This window comes from Chrysochloris asiatica, unplaced genomic scaffold, assembly GCF_000296735.1.
Source record: "Chrysochloris asiatica unplaced genomic scaffold, ChrAsi1.0 scaffold00112, whole genome shotgun sequence".
In the NCBI taxonomy this organism is placed as follows: Eukaryota; Metazoa; Chordata; class Mammalia; order Afrosoricida; family Chrysochloridae; genus Chrysochloris; species Chrysochloris asiatica.
The window spans coordinates 1,010,770-1,023,223 of NW_006408630.1; the positions used below are offsets into that span (position 1 = coordinate 1,010,770).

General features: G+C 38.6%; 1 protein-coding gene across 1 annotated transcript in view; it reads right to left on the reverse strand.

Moving 5' to 3' along the window:
- The window catches only part of DCHS2 (dachsous cadherin-related 2), a 192,027-nt gene that overhangs the window by 93,223 nt on the left and 86,350 nt on the right, over positions 1-12,454 (reverse strand). Inside the window, exons 7-9 of the mRNA XM_006867930.1 lie at positions 6,047-7,063; positions 3,751-3,938; positions 2,296-2,395 (exon numbers count right to left, since the gene is read on the reverse strand). Of these exons, the coding sequence (XP_006867992.1) occupies positions 2,296-2,395; positions 3,751-3,938; positions 6,047-7,063 (1,305 nt within the window). The remainder of the gene's footprint in view (positions 1-2,295; positions 2,396-3,750; positions 3,939-6,046; positions 7,064-12,454) is intronic.

Here is a 12,454-nt window from a genome sequence, read left to right on the forward strand (position 1 = left end):
TGTTTGGTAAAATGGAGGGATGGAGAGAAAGACGAAGAACCACAATGAGATGGATTTGCACAGTGGCAACAGCAAAGGACTCAAATTTAGCAACAATTGTGAGGTTGGCGCAGGACTGGGCAATGTTCCGTTCTGTTGTGCACTGTGTCACTATGAGTTGCTATCAACTCCATGGCACCTAACAATCACAACAATATTCTTGGTGTAGTGCTGCAGTATAATTCACTGGATCGCACGGTGGTCCAAACCCACTAGCTACTGTTAGGAGACCCTATTGCTATCAGTCAAAACCAACTCCAGAGCACTTAACAGCAACAACAACATATTCTGGGATTAGTGGTGCTCCTCGTTTCTTGATTGGTTGTTGTTCCAATGCCTTTTTAGTGGACAGAGAACACATGTAAACACAAAATATGTTTTACATACATATTGATATATCTTATTCAAATTGTTTACCGTAAGAGTTTTTTATTAAATGGCAGATTTATTGTATGCTTTAATTAAATTTTTGAATACTTCAATCAACCCAGGGAACTCAGTCAAAGCTTAAGCTTGAAACTCTTTCATTCTTTCATTCAACAGTAACTGAGTTATTACCATAGACACAGTGATGGAGGCTAGCCAAATAAGTAATAAAGGACCCCTACCTTCATATATCTCTGACTCAAAAGCATACAATCATGCAACCTTTATTAGTTTTGATTTCTATACATCAATGAATTTACTCTTACAGGAATACTGGAAAACACTTTCATGAATATAATGCGTATGTTTGTTCCGATTATATTGTGATTTTTATCTTAATTTATATTTTGCTATTGCTACTATTTTCCAATGCAATGAAATAAAAGCTAATATGAATAGACAATACATATAAACATTTTTATATTGCTGTGCTTGAGTAGCACTTTAGAAGCTGACTTTTAAAAAAATTAATAAGTATTTCAAATATTCAGAAAATTCACAATGACCATCCAGATTATCAGCTTCCAGTATGATTAATTCTCAATATTTTCTTCAATTTTCTTAAAGAAATGACAGAATGTATATACAGTGGCAGGACATGTGTATATCTCCAAATCCTCTCTTTTTTCCTTAAAGACTTTTCTAAAGTGGAAAGATATTTTCCTATTTCATGTATTCATAAATAATTTGTAAAAAATGGAGTCCTGGTGTGGTGCTGTGGGTTAATGTGCTGGACTGCAAAGTCAATTTGAATTGAAAGGTCGGCAGTTCAAAATCACCAGCCACTCCTCTGAAACCCTATACCGGGTAGCTATGGGTCGGAATCGACTCAACAGCACTTAACAACAACAACAATGACAGCAACAACCATGGCAATATAGCAGATTATTGCTCACTATATTAATCTGTTTGTATTCCCGTAAAGATTTACACCCTCGGAAACCCTGTACAGGGTCGCTATGGGTCGGAACCGACTCGATGGCACTTAACAACAACAACAACATATGCATTTGTATGTGCATATGTGTGTATGTTCCCCTCCCCCTCTCGTTTTCTCTCACAAACATACTAGTAAATATGTTCGCTTCCCCTGCCTAAAATAAAACTAGAGAAAAGAAAAAAAAAGATACAAAGATCTTACTGACCTAAACTGACTTAATAGCCAAAGGAAGATTCTTTAATGCATGCTTGCATTTTTCCTTCTCCTTTGTTGTTATGTGCCCTGGAGTCGATTCCGACTCATAGAGACCCCTTTACAGGGTTTCCGAGGCTGTACATCTTTACGGGAGCAGAAAGCGTCCTCTATCTCCCACGGAACAGCTGGTAGTTTCGAACTGCTGACCCTGAGGTTCGCAGCCCGATTGGTAACCACTACTTCAGCTATTTATTCACTTAAAGAAGGAGCTGTGGTACGATAGTATATTATGAGCTGGCCTGCTAATTGCACGGTCAGAAGTTGGAATCTACCAGTTGCTCTGAGGGAGAAAGATGAGGCTTTCTGCTGTCATAGAGATTTACATCCATAGGTTGCTATGAGTAGGAACCAACTAGTAGGCACACAACCACCACCATTCACTTAAGGTGGATGATTCCTATTTAGGATTCCTGCTCTGTTATTTCCTTAAAGTTTTAATTTGTTTTGTTTTTTAAAAGGTGATTTGAACTATAGCAAGTGTATTTTGTAAGGTGGTTTTTTTTGGTTTTTTTTTGTTTTTGTTTTTTTTTTTAAGCTAACTAGCGCATTCTAAGTAATCAAAGCAGAACCTCTTTTCCCAGAATTAGACAGTTGATAAATGAAAAAGGACATTCTCAAAGTTCTTAAACTGTTACCTGAAGATAAAGAATATATAACTTCTCCATTGTTTCCTTCATCAAGATCTTTTGCAAACACGGTTGTAACTAACATATTTACTGGTTGACCTTCTAGAACCTGTCATTAAAACAAATAGCTGACAAATTAGTGAACATTTAAAAGAGAAATGTCAATTAACCTTTAAGTAAGAGCACATTATTAATAAGAATTTTAAGCTATTTAAAAATCCCTACATAATTAAACTATCATATGAAGGCATCCTGGCATGGCACTGTGAGATAATGCACTGGACCACAAGGTCAATTTGAACAACAAGGTCAGCAATTCAATCTCACCAAGCCACTCCTCGGAAACCCTCAACAGGGTCCCTATGAGTCGGAACCAACTCTACGGCACTTAACAACAACAACCATATAAAAGTTATATGGGTATAAGTTCATGATATGAATTCATCAAACAAATTTAAATATTTTACTCAATTTGAACAAATTATCTGAACCATTTAAACTAATCCTAAAAGAAGGAGAAAGAAGAAAAATAACACAATCTTAGAATTTGTATTTATTTTAGGAGTTCTAGTATCTTCTCATTACCTTGGGAAAGTTTTCAAAAGGGTATTGTTATGGTATTAAAAAAATGGTATACATGAACCTTTATTACAGGAAACATCCCTAATTAGTTAACAGGAATTTATACATTAATAAAAGAAAAAAATCAATGTTTTGACTTTCATTAAACTATCGGATATTTTAATAATACATTTAAAAGCCATAAAGATACTATGACAGTGTTTTGATTTGTAAGATATTTCTTTAAATCTGGCTTTGGAAGATCAAGTTAAAGTTATTGACTTACTCAGGATCTTTTAAAAATTGTTCATTATGTATATTTGGACACAGTTTGAATGTCTAATACAAGTGTTTTGGAACATTTATAACCCTTTCATAAAAAGAAAATTTCTCAATAGCTCCAAAGTATATTCATTATGTACATGAACTATATATCTTATGAAACATAAAAAATCATGAATATGAATCAGAATAAAGCAAAAATATATAATTGGAGGCTTGTGCATATGCTCAAAAGGATCAGCATTTATAGCTTCTGGGTGTACAGCTACCCACTTTGGAGCTACAAGTTATTTCCCTACCATTAACTAACCAACTTAGGGATGCATATCAGTTGCTCTTCAGATGGCCTGCACAAAGAGATACCATGATGTTTGCATACAAAGGGCAGAACTACATTGTTAAAAGACAGCTAAATGTGTGGTCCCAAATATTACTCAGAATAGTTTTATTTTAAAAATGTCTTTCTTGACACACGTTTCTAGGTCTTTGTGAAGTGTATGCATTGCCATACTGACTGATTTGACTAATTCTCACTTTTTACCACAAGATGGTGCTCAAAACAAATGTATAATGCCATGTACTTAGAATATTGAAAATGCATTGTGAGGCTACTCCACATACCTTGATGTGCAATTCCTCCCCAAGCAGACATTGTGGGAAATATGGCTTGTTATCATTGATGTCAACAACCGATATATAAACAACCATGGTTACATTTCGCGGTGGAGAGCCATGGTCAGTTACTAGGACAGTCACCTGATGGTGTCCTTGGTGCTCATGATCCAATGCCACCCAGTTTACAAGTTCACCTGAGTAACATAGAGCAGAGCAAAAGGGATAGACACTGAGTGTTAAGAGTATTAACAATATAAATCACATCCAATATAATTCTCACACACCATGATCCAATACTTTTATTTATATGTTGTTGTTGTTGTGAAGTGCCGTTGAGTCAGTTCTGACCCACTGCGACCCTATACAGGGTTTCCGAGGAGCAACTGGTGAGCTTGAACCCCAACCTTGTGGTTCAAACAGCTTTGCAGTCTGGTGCATTAACCCACAGAGTCACACCAGGACACCTTTATAGTTAATGCTTTTTATCTCATAAAATACATGTGTAGGGATGGGTAGTAGAATCCTGGTGTGGTGCTGTGGGTTAATGAACTGGACTGCAAAGTTGTTTTGAATCACAAAGTCGATCATTCAAGTTCACCAGCTCCTCCTCAGAAACCCTATACAGGGTCACATTGAGTCAGAACTGACTCAACAGCACTTAACAACAAAGGGTAGTAACTTCTAGAATAACTGTGAAAGCTTTCCAAGCTTTATTCCATATATGCTTGCCCAGAATTCTGCTACCTTATGTTACTTCCTTCATGTTTCAGCCATAGAAACTCAAACCTAAAATCTTAACTGCCCCTGTCTACCACTGAGGGATGGTGGGGTCACGTGTTCCCATGGGCAGTCGATCCCCTGCTGCACACTGATTAACTCACCATTCATGAAAATGTCAATGTGTGGGAAATAAAAACATGTTGTAAAGGAGTCTTGATGGTGTAACGGTTAAGCACGTGGCTGTAAAGCAAAAGCCTGGCATTTCCAACCCACCCAGGGGCTCCAAAGGAGAAAGATCTGGCAATCTGCTTCCATAAAGATTACAGCCAAGAACAGTCCATGGGGAAGTTCTCTTGTCACATGAGGTCACTCTGAGTCAGATTTGACTTAACAGCATCCAACAACAACACATAGGAAGTAACCAGCTACCTTTGCTATTTCTAGAATTTTTGGCCTTCTTCATCCATATAAAATGACATTGTGTAAGCACTGGAATATTAGTCAAAAGACTGGCAGTTCTAACCCACTCGAGCGGCCTTGGGAGACAAGCCTGGTGATCTGTGTCCAGATGGTCACAGCCTTGAAGCCCCTATGTAGCACAGTTCTACTAAGTATACATGAGATCATCAGAAGTTGGAATAAACTCAACAGCAACTGACAACAATAACAACAAAACAAAACAAAAATCAAAAAGAAGAGCATATAAAAGGAAATTCACATTTGGATAAGTTGCTGGAATGATGAGTTTAAGTACAATATTTCTTATTATATTTAATATTATTTTTATTTAACAAAAAAACACACAGAGCAACTGATCTTTTTCCTTTTTTTTTTTTTTTTTTTTTAATTTCAAGCTCCTGTTCTTTGAAAACCTGAAGTCCTGAAGGGAAAACAGATCTTTTTGGAAGGACCAATTCTATTTGATAAGTAGCAGCCATTTAAAAGTCATTGGTGCCAGCTTAGCCTGGGGCTGGGGTGTTGTTGTTGTTGAATGCCATCAAGTTTTGATTCATAGAAAACCTGTACAGAGCTTCCAAGGAGCTGCTGGTGGGTTTGAACCACCAACCTTGTGATTAGCAGTCGAGTGCTGATCCTACAGCACCACACGAGGTGATGCCAAGTCAGGTTCAATGGGAGGAAAGGGAGGAAGTATCCTGATCACCAGGACATATAATATTACAATGTAATAAGTGTATTTACTATAGGCAATGTTTTGTTATTGTTGTTAAGTGCCATCGAGTCGATTCCGACCCATAGTGACCTTGTATAGGGTTTCCAAGGAGCAGCTGGTGACTTGAACCACCGTGCTTGCAGTTCAAACAACTTTGCAGTCTGATGCACTAGCCCACAGCACCACACTAGACAATAGCTTTAACTATGTGCTTGTACAAATTGAACAACACAGGTTGGCAGTTCAAACTCACCAGCTGTTTCTTGGAAGCTCTATACAAGGTTACTTACTATGAGTTGGAAGTGACTCGATGGACTTAAGAACAAACAATAGCACTAATGTGATACCTGAAAGATTTCAGTCTTGTTAATCCTAGTTTTAAAAGAATAGGTGGAAGCTACAAAACGCTACCTGTATTAGAATTCATCTTGAAGAATTTCCCATCAGACAAAAGGAAATATGAGAGTTGTCCATTCTTCCCAGAGTCTTTGTCAACTGCTGTAATCTTGCCTATTACCCCTTGGGGAATAGGACTCTCCGTGACTTTCAAAAACAACACATCCTGCAAGAAGGTAGGGGAATTGTCATTCTCATCCAGGACATGGACAATTACTGAGGTGCTCACGTTTTGCAATAATCTGTCATCTGAGATCCAGGCAAACACTCTAAAATGATATATTTGTGCAGATTCATAGTCAAGCTGTCGCCGCAAATAAATCCAACCCGTGAAAGGGCTGATGCCAAATGCAGCAGAATCTATGCTGGGCTCCAGTGAATACATGAGCTGTGAAGTTGTGCTCTGTGGGCTAAGTGGGTATGCCTGTATTTGCAGCAGGTGGGTAGTTAATGAGAGGGACTCACTAACTTCTACTTGGTAGACTAAATTTTCAAATGTCAAGAGAGGATTTGATCTTTGTTTTTCAATAACTACAGTCAGCACTAACAGGGATGCCCGAGGAGGAACTCCCTGGTCCTCAGCCATGAGTGTCAGGGTGTGCTTCTGTGCTGTGTTTCCACCCAGACTCTCATTGAGGTATACCACACCAAGGTCCCGGTCAATGGTGAAGATGCCTAGAGTCTGGCTAGTAATGGAGTATCGGATAAACCCGTTCAGACCACTATCTTTGTCTTTTGCTCGTGCGAGGTACAAGGCTGTGCCAGGTGGCGTGCTCTGAAATATTTTAATCTCAGCAGTATCTGTGAGAAAAGCAGGGTGATTATCATTGACGTCGAGAACAGTTATGTTGACTTCCGTGCTACTGCAGACTGTGGAACTGTCCAGCTGTGCCTGGACAGTGAGCACAATAATGGGCTGCGTTTCATGATCCAGAGGCTTCTGGGTATGAATATAGCCCAGCCAAGGGTGAATAGAGAACTTTCCATCTAGATCGCCAGAAGTGATTCGGTAAAAGATTGCCTCTGTGGAATCTGAAAAGAAAAAAGAGAGAGAGTGAAAATAACCACAGAATATGGAACAAATCTAAAATCCATGTCTGGAGGAAAGAAGAGTGAAGAAAATTGAAGGCCCTGGAAACAAGTAGTCCATTGGATTAATGGATCATGTAAACATCACTCGCCATGACCCTGGGACTAGAAAAACTAGATGATGCCTGCCAATCGCTCTATCAACTGCTCTGAAAAGAATCACACTAGAAGGTTCTGGATAGAATAGGAGAAGAATATGGAACAAAACTCAAAATCATAGGATTACTGGTTGGGTAGAGACTGGTGGAACCCTCGAGACTATGACCATTAGTCACTCTTCAGGTCTGGAAATGAACTCACTCCCATGATTCAATTTTCACCCAAACAACAGACAGGTCTGTAAGGAGAACAATAACACTAGGGAGGTATGCACTCCTTGGACTAATCAACTATTTGAGATCATAAGGGCAGCATTTACCCAAGGACAAAGTTTGGAAGGATTAGGAAAGAAGGAAGAAGTGAACAGAAAACAAAAGAAGTGGAATAAATGATGTTACATTGTAGGGATTACAATCAGTGAGATGAAACAATTTGTGTATGAATTGTTGAGTGGAAAATTACTCTGTAAATCTTCCCCCAATTCACAATAATAAGTTAAAGAACAAAAAGAAGCATATACTGTATGCTGATAATGTTAGTATGCATATATAATATCTTTTAAATGTTGATATAAAAAATAACTTGAGGAAAAAATAGAATGCAATGATTAAATGTTCAACTGCTAACCATGAGGTTAGCTGTTTCAACCCAGTCAGAAGCTCTGTGGGAGAAAGTCATGGAGATCTGCTCCAGTAAAGATTTCAGCCTAGGAAACCCTATGGGGTAGTTCTATTCTGTCACATGGGATCAGGAGGAGTGAAAATCAATGCAAAAGCACCTAACAACACTGGAGAATAAAATATAATGTCTTATTTCTTCTTCAGCTCTCCAAAGCCTGATGGGAAGTGGACATGTGGTTTAAGATGTATGTTATGCTCATATGAATAGTGATGGTAGATGTGTGCTGTTGAGTTGGTTCCAACTTTAAAGGAGAAGAGAAGCCTCATTTTTCTCCTGCAGAGCAACTGATACATTTGAACTGCTGACCTTGTGGTTAGCAGCCAAGCTCATAACCCACTACTCTACCAGGGCTCCTTTCTCATATAAATAGAGTTTATATCCAATGGACAAGGAGTAAGTCACAAGTTTCATTGTCTTCATTCTTTCCTTCGTCTTGTATTAGATCAAAAGGGAAGATATTCAGTACATTAGTTGGATACCTTTTTAATATATTTGAAGAGGTCATATTAAGATTATGTTTTTCTAAATGTTGATCAAAGGAGCCAAGGTGGCACTATAGGATAAAACTGATCTGCTAAACACAAGGTCAGGAGTTCAAATTCACCAGTGGCTCTGAGAGAAAACGATGAAGTTGTCTGCTCTTGTAAAGATTTACAGTCTCAGAAACCCTATATAAGGTTGCTATGATTTGGAATCAACTTGAGTTTGGTTTTGAGTTAAATTTCTATGAATAGAAAAATCCTTTTATAAAGGTTGAGAGAAAACAGAGGGAAGAGAAGGAAGAGACTTTGAAGAGGACAAGATTTTTAGACAAGCAATTCACTTCTAGAAATATACCTTGCACCAGTACCTCTACAAGTATGAAAGACTTGTACTAGCTGCAACACTACTTAGACTAGCAAAAATTGTGAATCATTCAAATTAATGGCAAAAGGAAAATGTTGAAATAAAACATTTACATTCTGGTTGAAATAATATGGGGTTTCTTTTGGTTTTTTTTAAAAGAGACAAAACGATGTCAAGTATATACTAAATGACAAAAAGAAGGTAGTTGTAGCACACAAAAAATTAAAAGAATACGTATTTTGAAAAATATATATTAAATGTATAAGTTTGGGGGAGTGGTTTATAGGAGACATCCCCTTTTTATTTTATGTTGTTGTTATTATTATGTGCCTACATTGTTGGTGGGAATGCAAAATGGTCCAATCACTCTGGAAAACAATATGGCACTTCCTCAGAACGTTGGAAATAGAAATACCTTATGATTCAGCAATCCCTCTACTTGGTATTTATCCACAAGAAATACAAGCCATAACATGAGTAGATATATGCACACCAATATTCATAGCAGCACTATTTACAACAGCAAAATGATGGGGACAGCCTCAGTGTCCATCAATGGAAGAATGGATAAACAGACTTTGGTACCCACACATAATGGATATTATGCTACCTTGAAAAATAACAAAGAAGCTGCAAGTCACTGCATAACATGGAGAACCTTGAGGACATTATGCTGAGTGAAATAAGTCAGTCACAAAAGGATAAATAGAGCATAGGACCATTACTGTAAAAGATTAAGAAAAAATACCCACACTAAAAGGGAAAAAAAAATCTTTGTTGGTTACGGAGGTGTAGGAGGTGGGGCGAGGGGAGGGAGGAGAAGGTGGAGCACAAGATAGGGAATAGACACATGATTAGTTTTGATGTTGGGGGTACATTCATCAGTGAGTCCACTACATAAGAAGGGGGAGGGGATTGGAAGAACAAGGTGGATGGGAGAATATTTAGGCAGGTTTGCATGGGTTAAGTGAGACAGAGGTAAATAGTGATGCATGTTCAACCTTGGAACAACAGGACTCTGTGAAACGGATTGAGGCATGGTTGGAATGGGTAAAAGAGGAGAAATAATGTTAAGATACTTGACTGTCTTATGAATCTTGGTTCCCTTGCCTACTACTGTAAAACAAACACTTGAGGGGGAGAGAAAGGAATAACCAGAAATATCACTATAGAAAGCTTGTAAGTCTGTCTTCAGCCTATAACTGATTGGAATACCTAAAATGGGGCTAGAACTTGCCCAGTGAAAGAGGCTTCCTGCAGAGCCTTTGCACTGCATAAGACAATAGGTGGAATCCTGATCCCCATCCAGACTCTTCTGAGGTGGGAAATTTCCACTTGAAAGGACAAGCAGACCAGCCTGGAGCAGCTAGAGGAACCGAAGATACTTCTTGAAAGAAAAACCAGCAGGAAACATCTAAAACGATACTGGCAGTCTGATTGAGTACTACAAGAACAAGCAAGTTGTTCGCTGGGGAGCCACCAAGGCAAGCAATCAAGTCCCCTCAGGGCAAGCCCCCTTCCAAGACTGAAACTCAAAGGGAATACATGAGCAAGCATGTAATCTTGCTGGTGACCCTGTTGGTCTACCCATAAGCTGAAGTGGGGGAAAAACAACAATGAAGCTGTGAGTTAAGTCTGACGACATTCAATAGACTCCTGTCAACATGGATTGACTGTGAATGTTGCAAATGTAAAGGTAGACATTTTGCAACAAAATGAGAGGAGTGGTTGATCTTGCAGCCCAGCAGCAGAGGACCCTGGGACCATCAACAGAGAGCTGTGGAGTGTGGGACCCTATCCAGAGAAGCAGAGACACCAAAGATGGAGGCAGAGACGATGACATGGAGAGATGGAGCAACTGGGGACTCTAGGCTCAATGAGGGAGAGGGTCTGTGTGCTGTTGGCCAGGGGGCTGGTGTGCAGGGTATGCCCTTTGGTTGTTTGTTTGAATGGTTGTATTTTCCTGTGTTCTTTGGTGTACATCCAAAAAACAAAACAAAGGGAATAGAAACAAATGATGCTGAATGAAGATGTATGGAGGGGATTGTAGTCATTGCAGTGAGACGAAGTACAATGGGATGAGTGTAAGGATGATGTTCTCCCATGTAAATGATCACTCAATTTACAATAAAAACTGAAGAAGAAAAAAAGCAGATGGAGGGAATTCACAGAGTCAATATAGCAAAGGGACATGATCAATGTACAACCATTTCAAGAGGTAGCATATGATCAAGAGTCAGTGGTACTGGAAGGCATCCAAGATACACTGAAAGCATTAGCAAAGAATTAGCTCTGAAAAATGGTGGAATACAAATTTAAATCTTTGAACCAAGAAATTTGGAAGACAGGAACCTGGCCAATGGAATGTGGAAGAGATCCACATTTGTGCCCATTCTAAATGGAGGTGACCAATGGAATGAAGAAATCATCAGACAGTATCACTAATATCACATGCAAATAAAGTTTTGCTAAAGATAATTTAAAAATGATTGCTACTGTACATTGACAGGGAATTGCCAGAGGTTCAAGCAGAATTCAGATGAGTGTATGGAACTAGAGATATCATTGCTGACATCAGATGGATCATAGCTGAAGGCAGAGAATACCAGAAAGATGTTTACCTGTGATTTATTGTCTATGCAATGGCATGTACATTGTTGACTGTGAGTATTCCGAACACTTAATTGTGCTCATGAGGAACCTGTTCATAGACCAAGAGGTGGTCATTAGAATAGAACAAGTGGTGGACACTTCATGATTTAAAATCAGGAAAGGTGTGTGCCAGGGTTGTATTCTTTTACCATACTTATTCAATCTGTATGCTGAGCATATAACTCAAGAAGCTGGATTGTATGAAGAACAAAGTGGCATCGGGATTGAAGGTAGACTCATTAACAACCTTCATGCAGCCATTAAACCTGTGATATGCAGCTGATACAACCTTGCCTGTTAAAGGGGATTTAAAATACTTACAGATGAAGATCAATGCCTTCAGTATGGATTGCACCTCAGTGTAAAGAAAATAAAAATCTTCACCACTGGAGCAATAAATACTATGATGATACATGGAGAAAATATTGAAGTTCTCAATGACTTCATTTTGCTTGGCTCCACCATCAGCACTAATGAAACCAGCAGTCAAGAAGTCAAAAGATGTATTGCATTAGGCCAATCTTCTGCACAAAACCTATTTCAAGTGTTCAATAGCAAAGATGTCAATTTGAGGACTAAAGTGCTCCAGACCTAAGCCATGATATTTTCAGTAACTTCATATGCATGTGAAGATTGAACAATCAGCAAGGAAGATCACAGAAGAATTGATCCATTTGAGTTATGATGCTGGAGAAGAATATTAAAAGTATCATGGACTGCTAGAAGAGCAAAGAAATCTTTGTTGGAAGAAGTACAACCATATTGTTCCTTAGAAGCCATACTGGCTAGACTTCGTCTCTCATACTTCAAACACAATTATCGCTAGGGACCCAGACCCTGTAGAAAGATATCATGCTGTGTAAAGTGGAGGGTTAGTTAAAAAGAGGAAGACACTTAACAAGATGGATTGGCACAGTGGTAGCAGCAATGGGCTCCAGCTTAACGATTGTGAGCATGGCACAGGACCAGGCAGTGTTTCAGTCTATTGTACATGAGTTGCTGTGAGTCAGAGTGGATTCGATGGTACATAACAATTCTTGTTTTAAACTTTCTTTT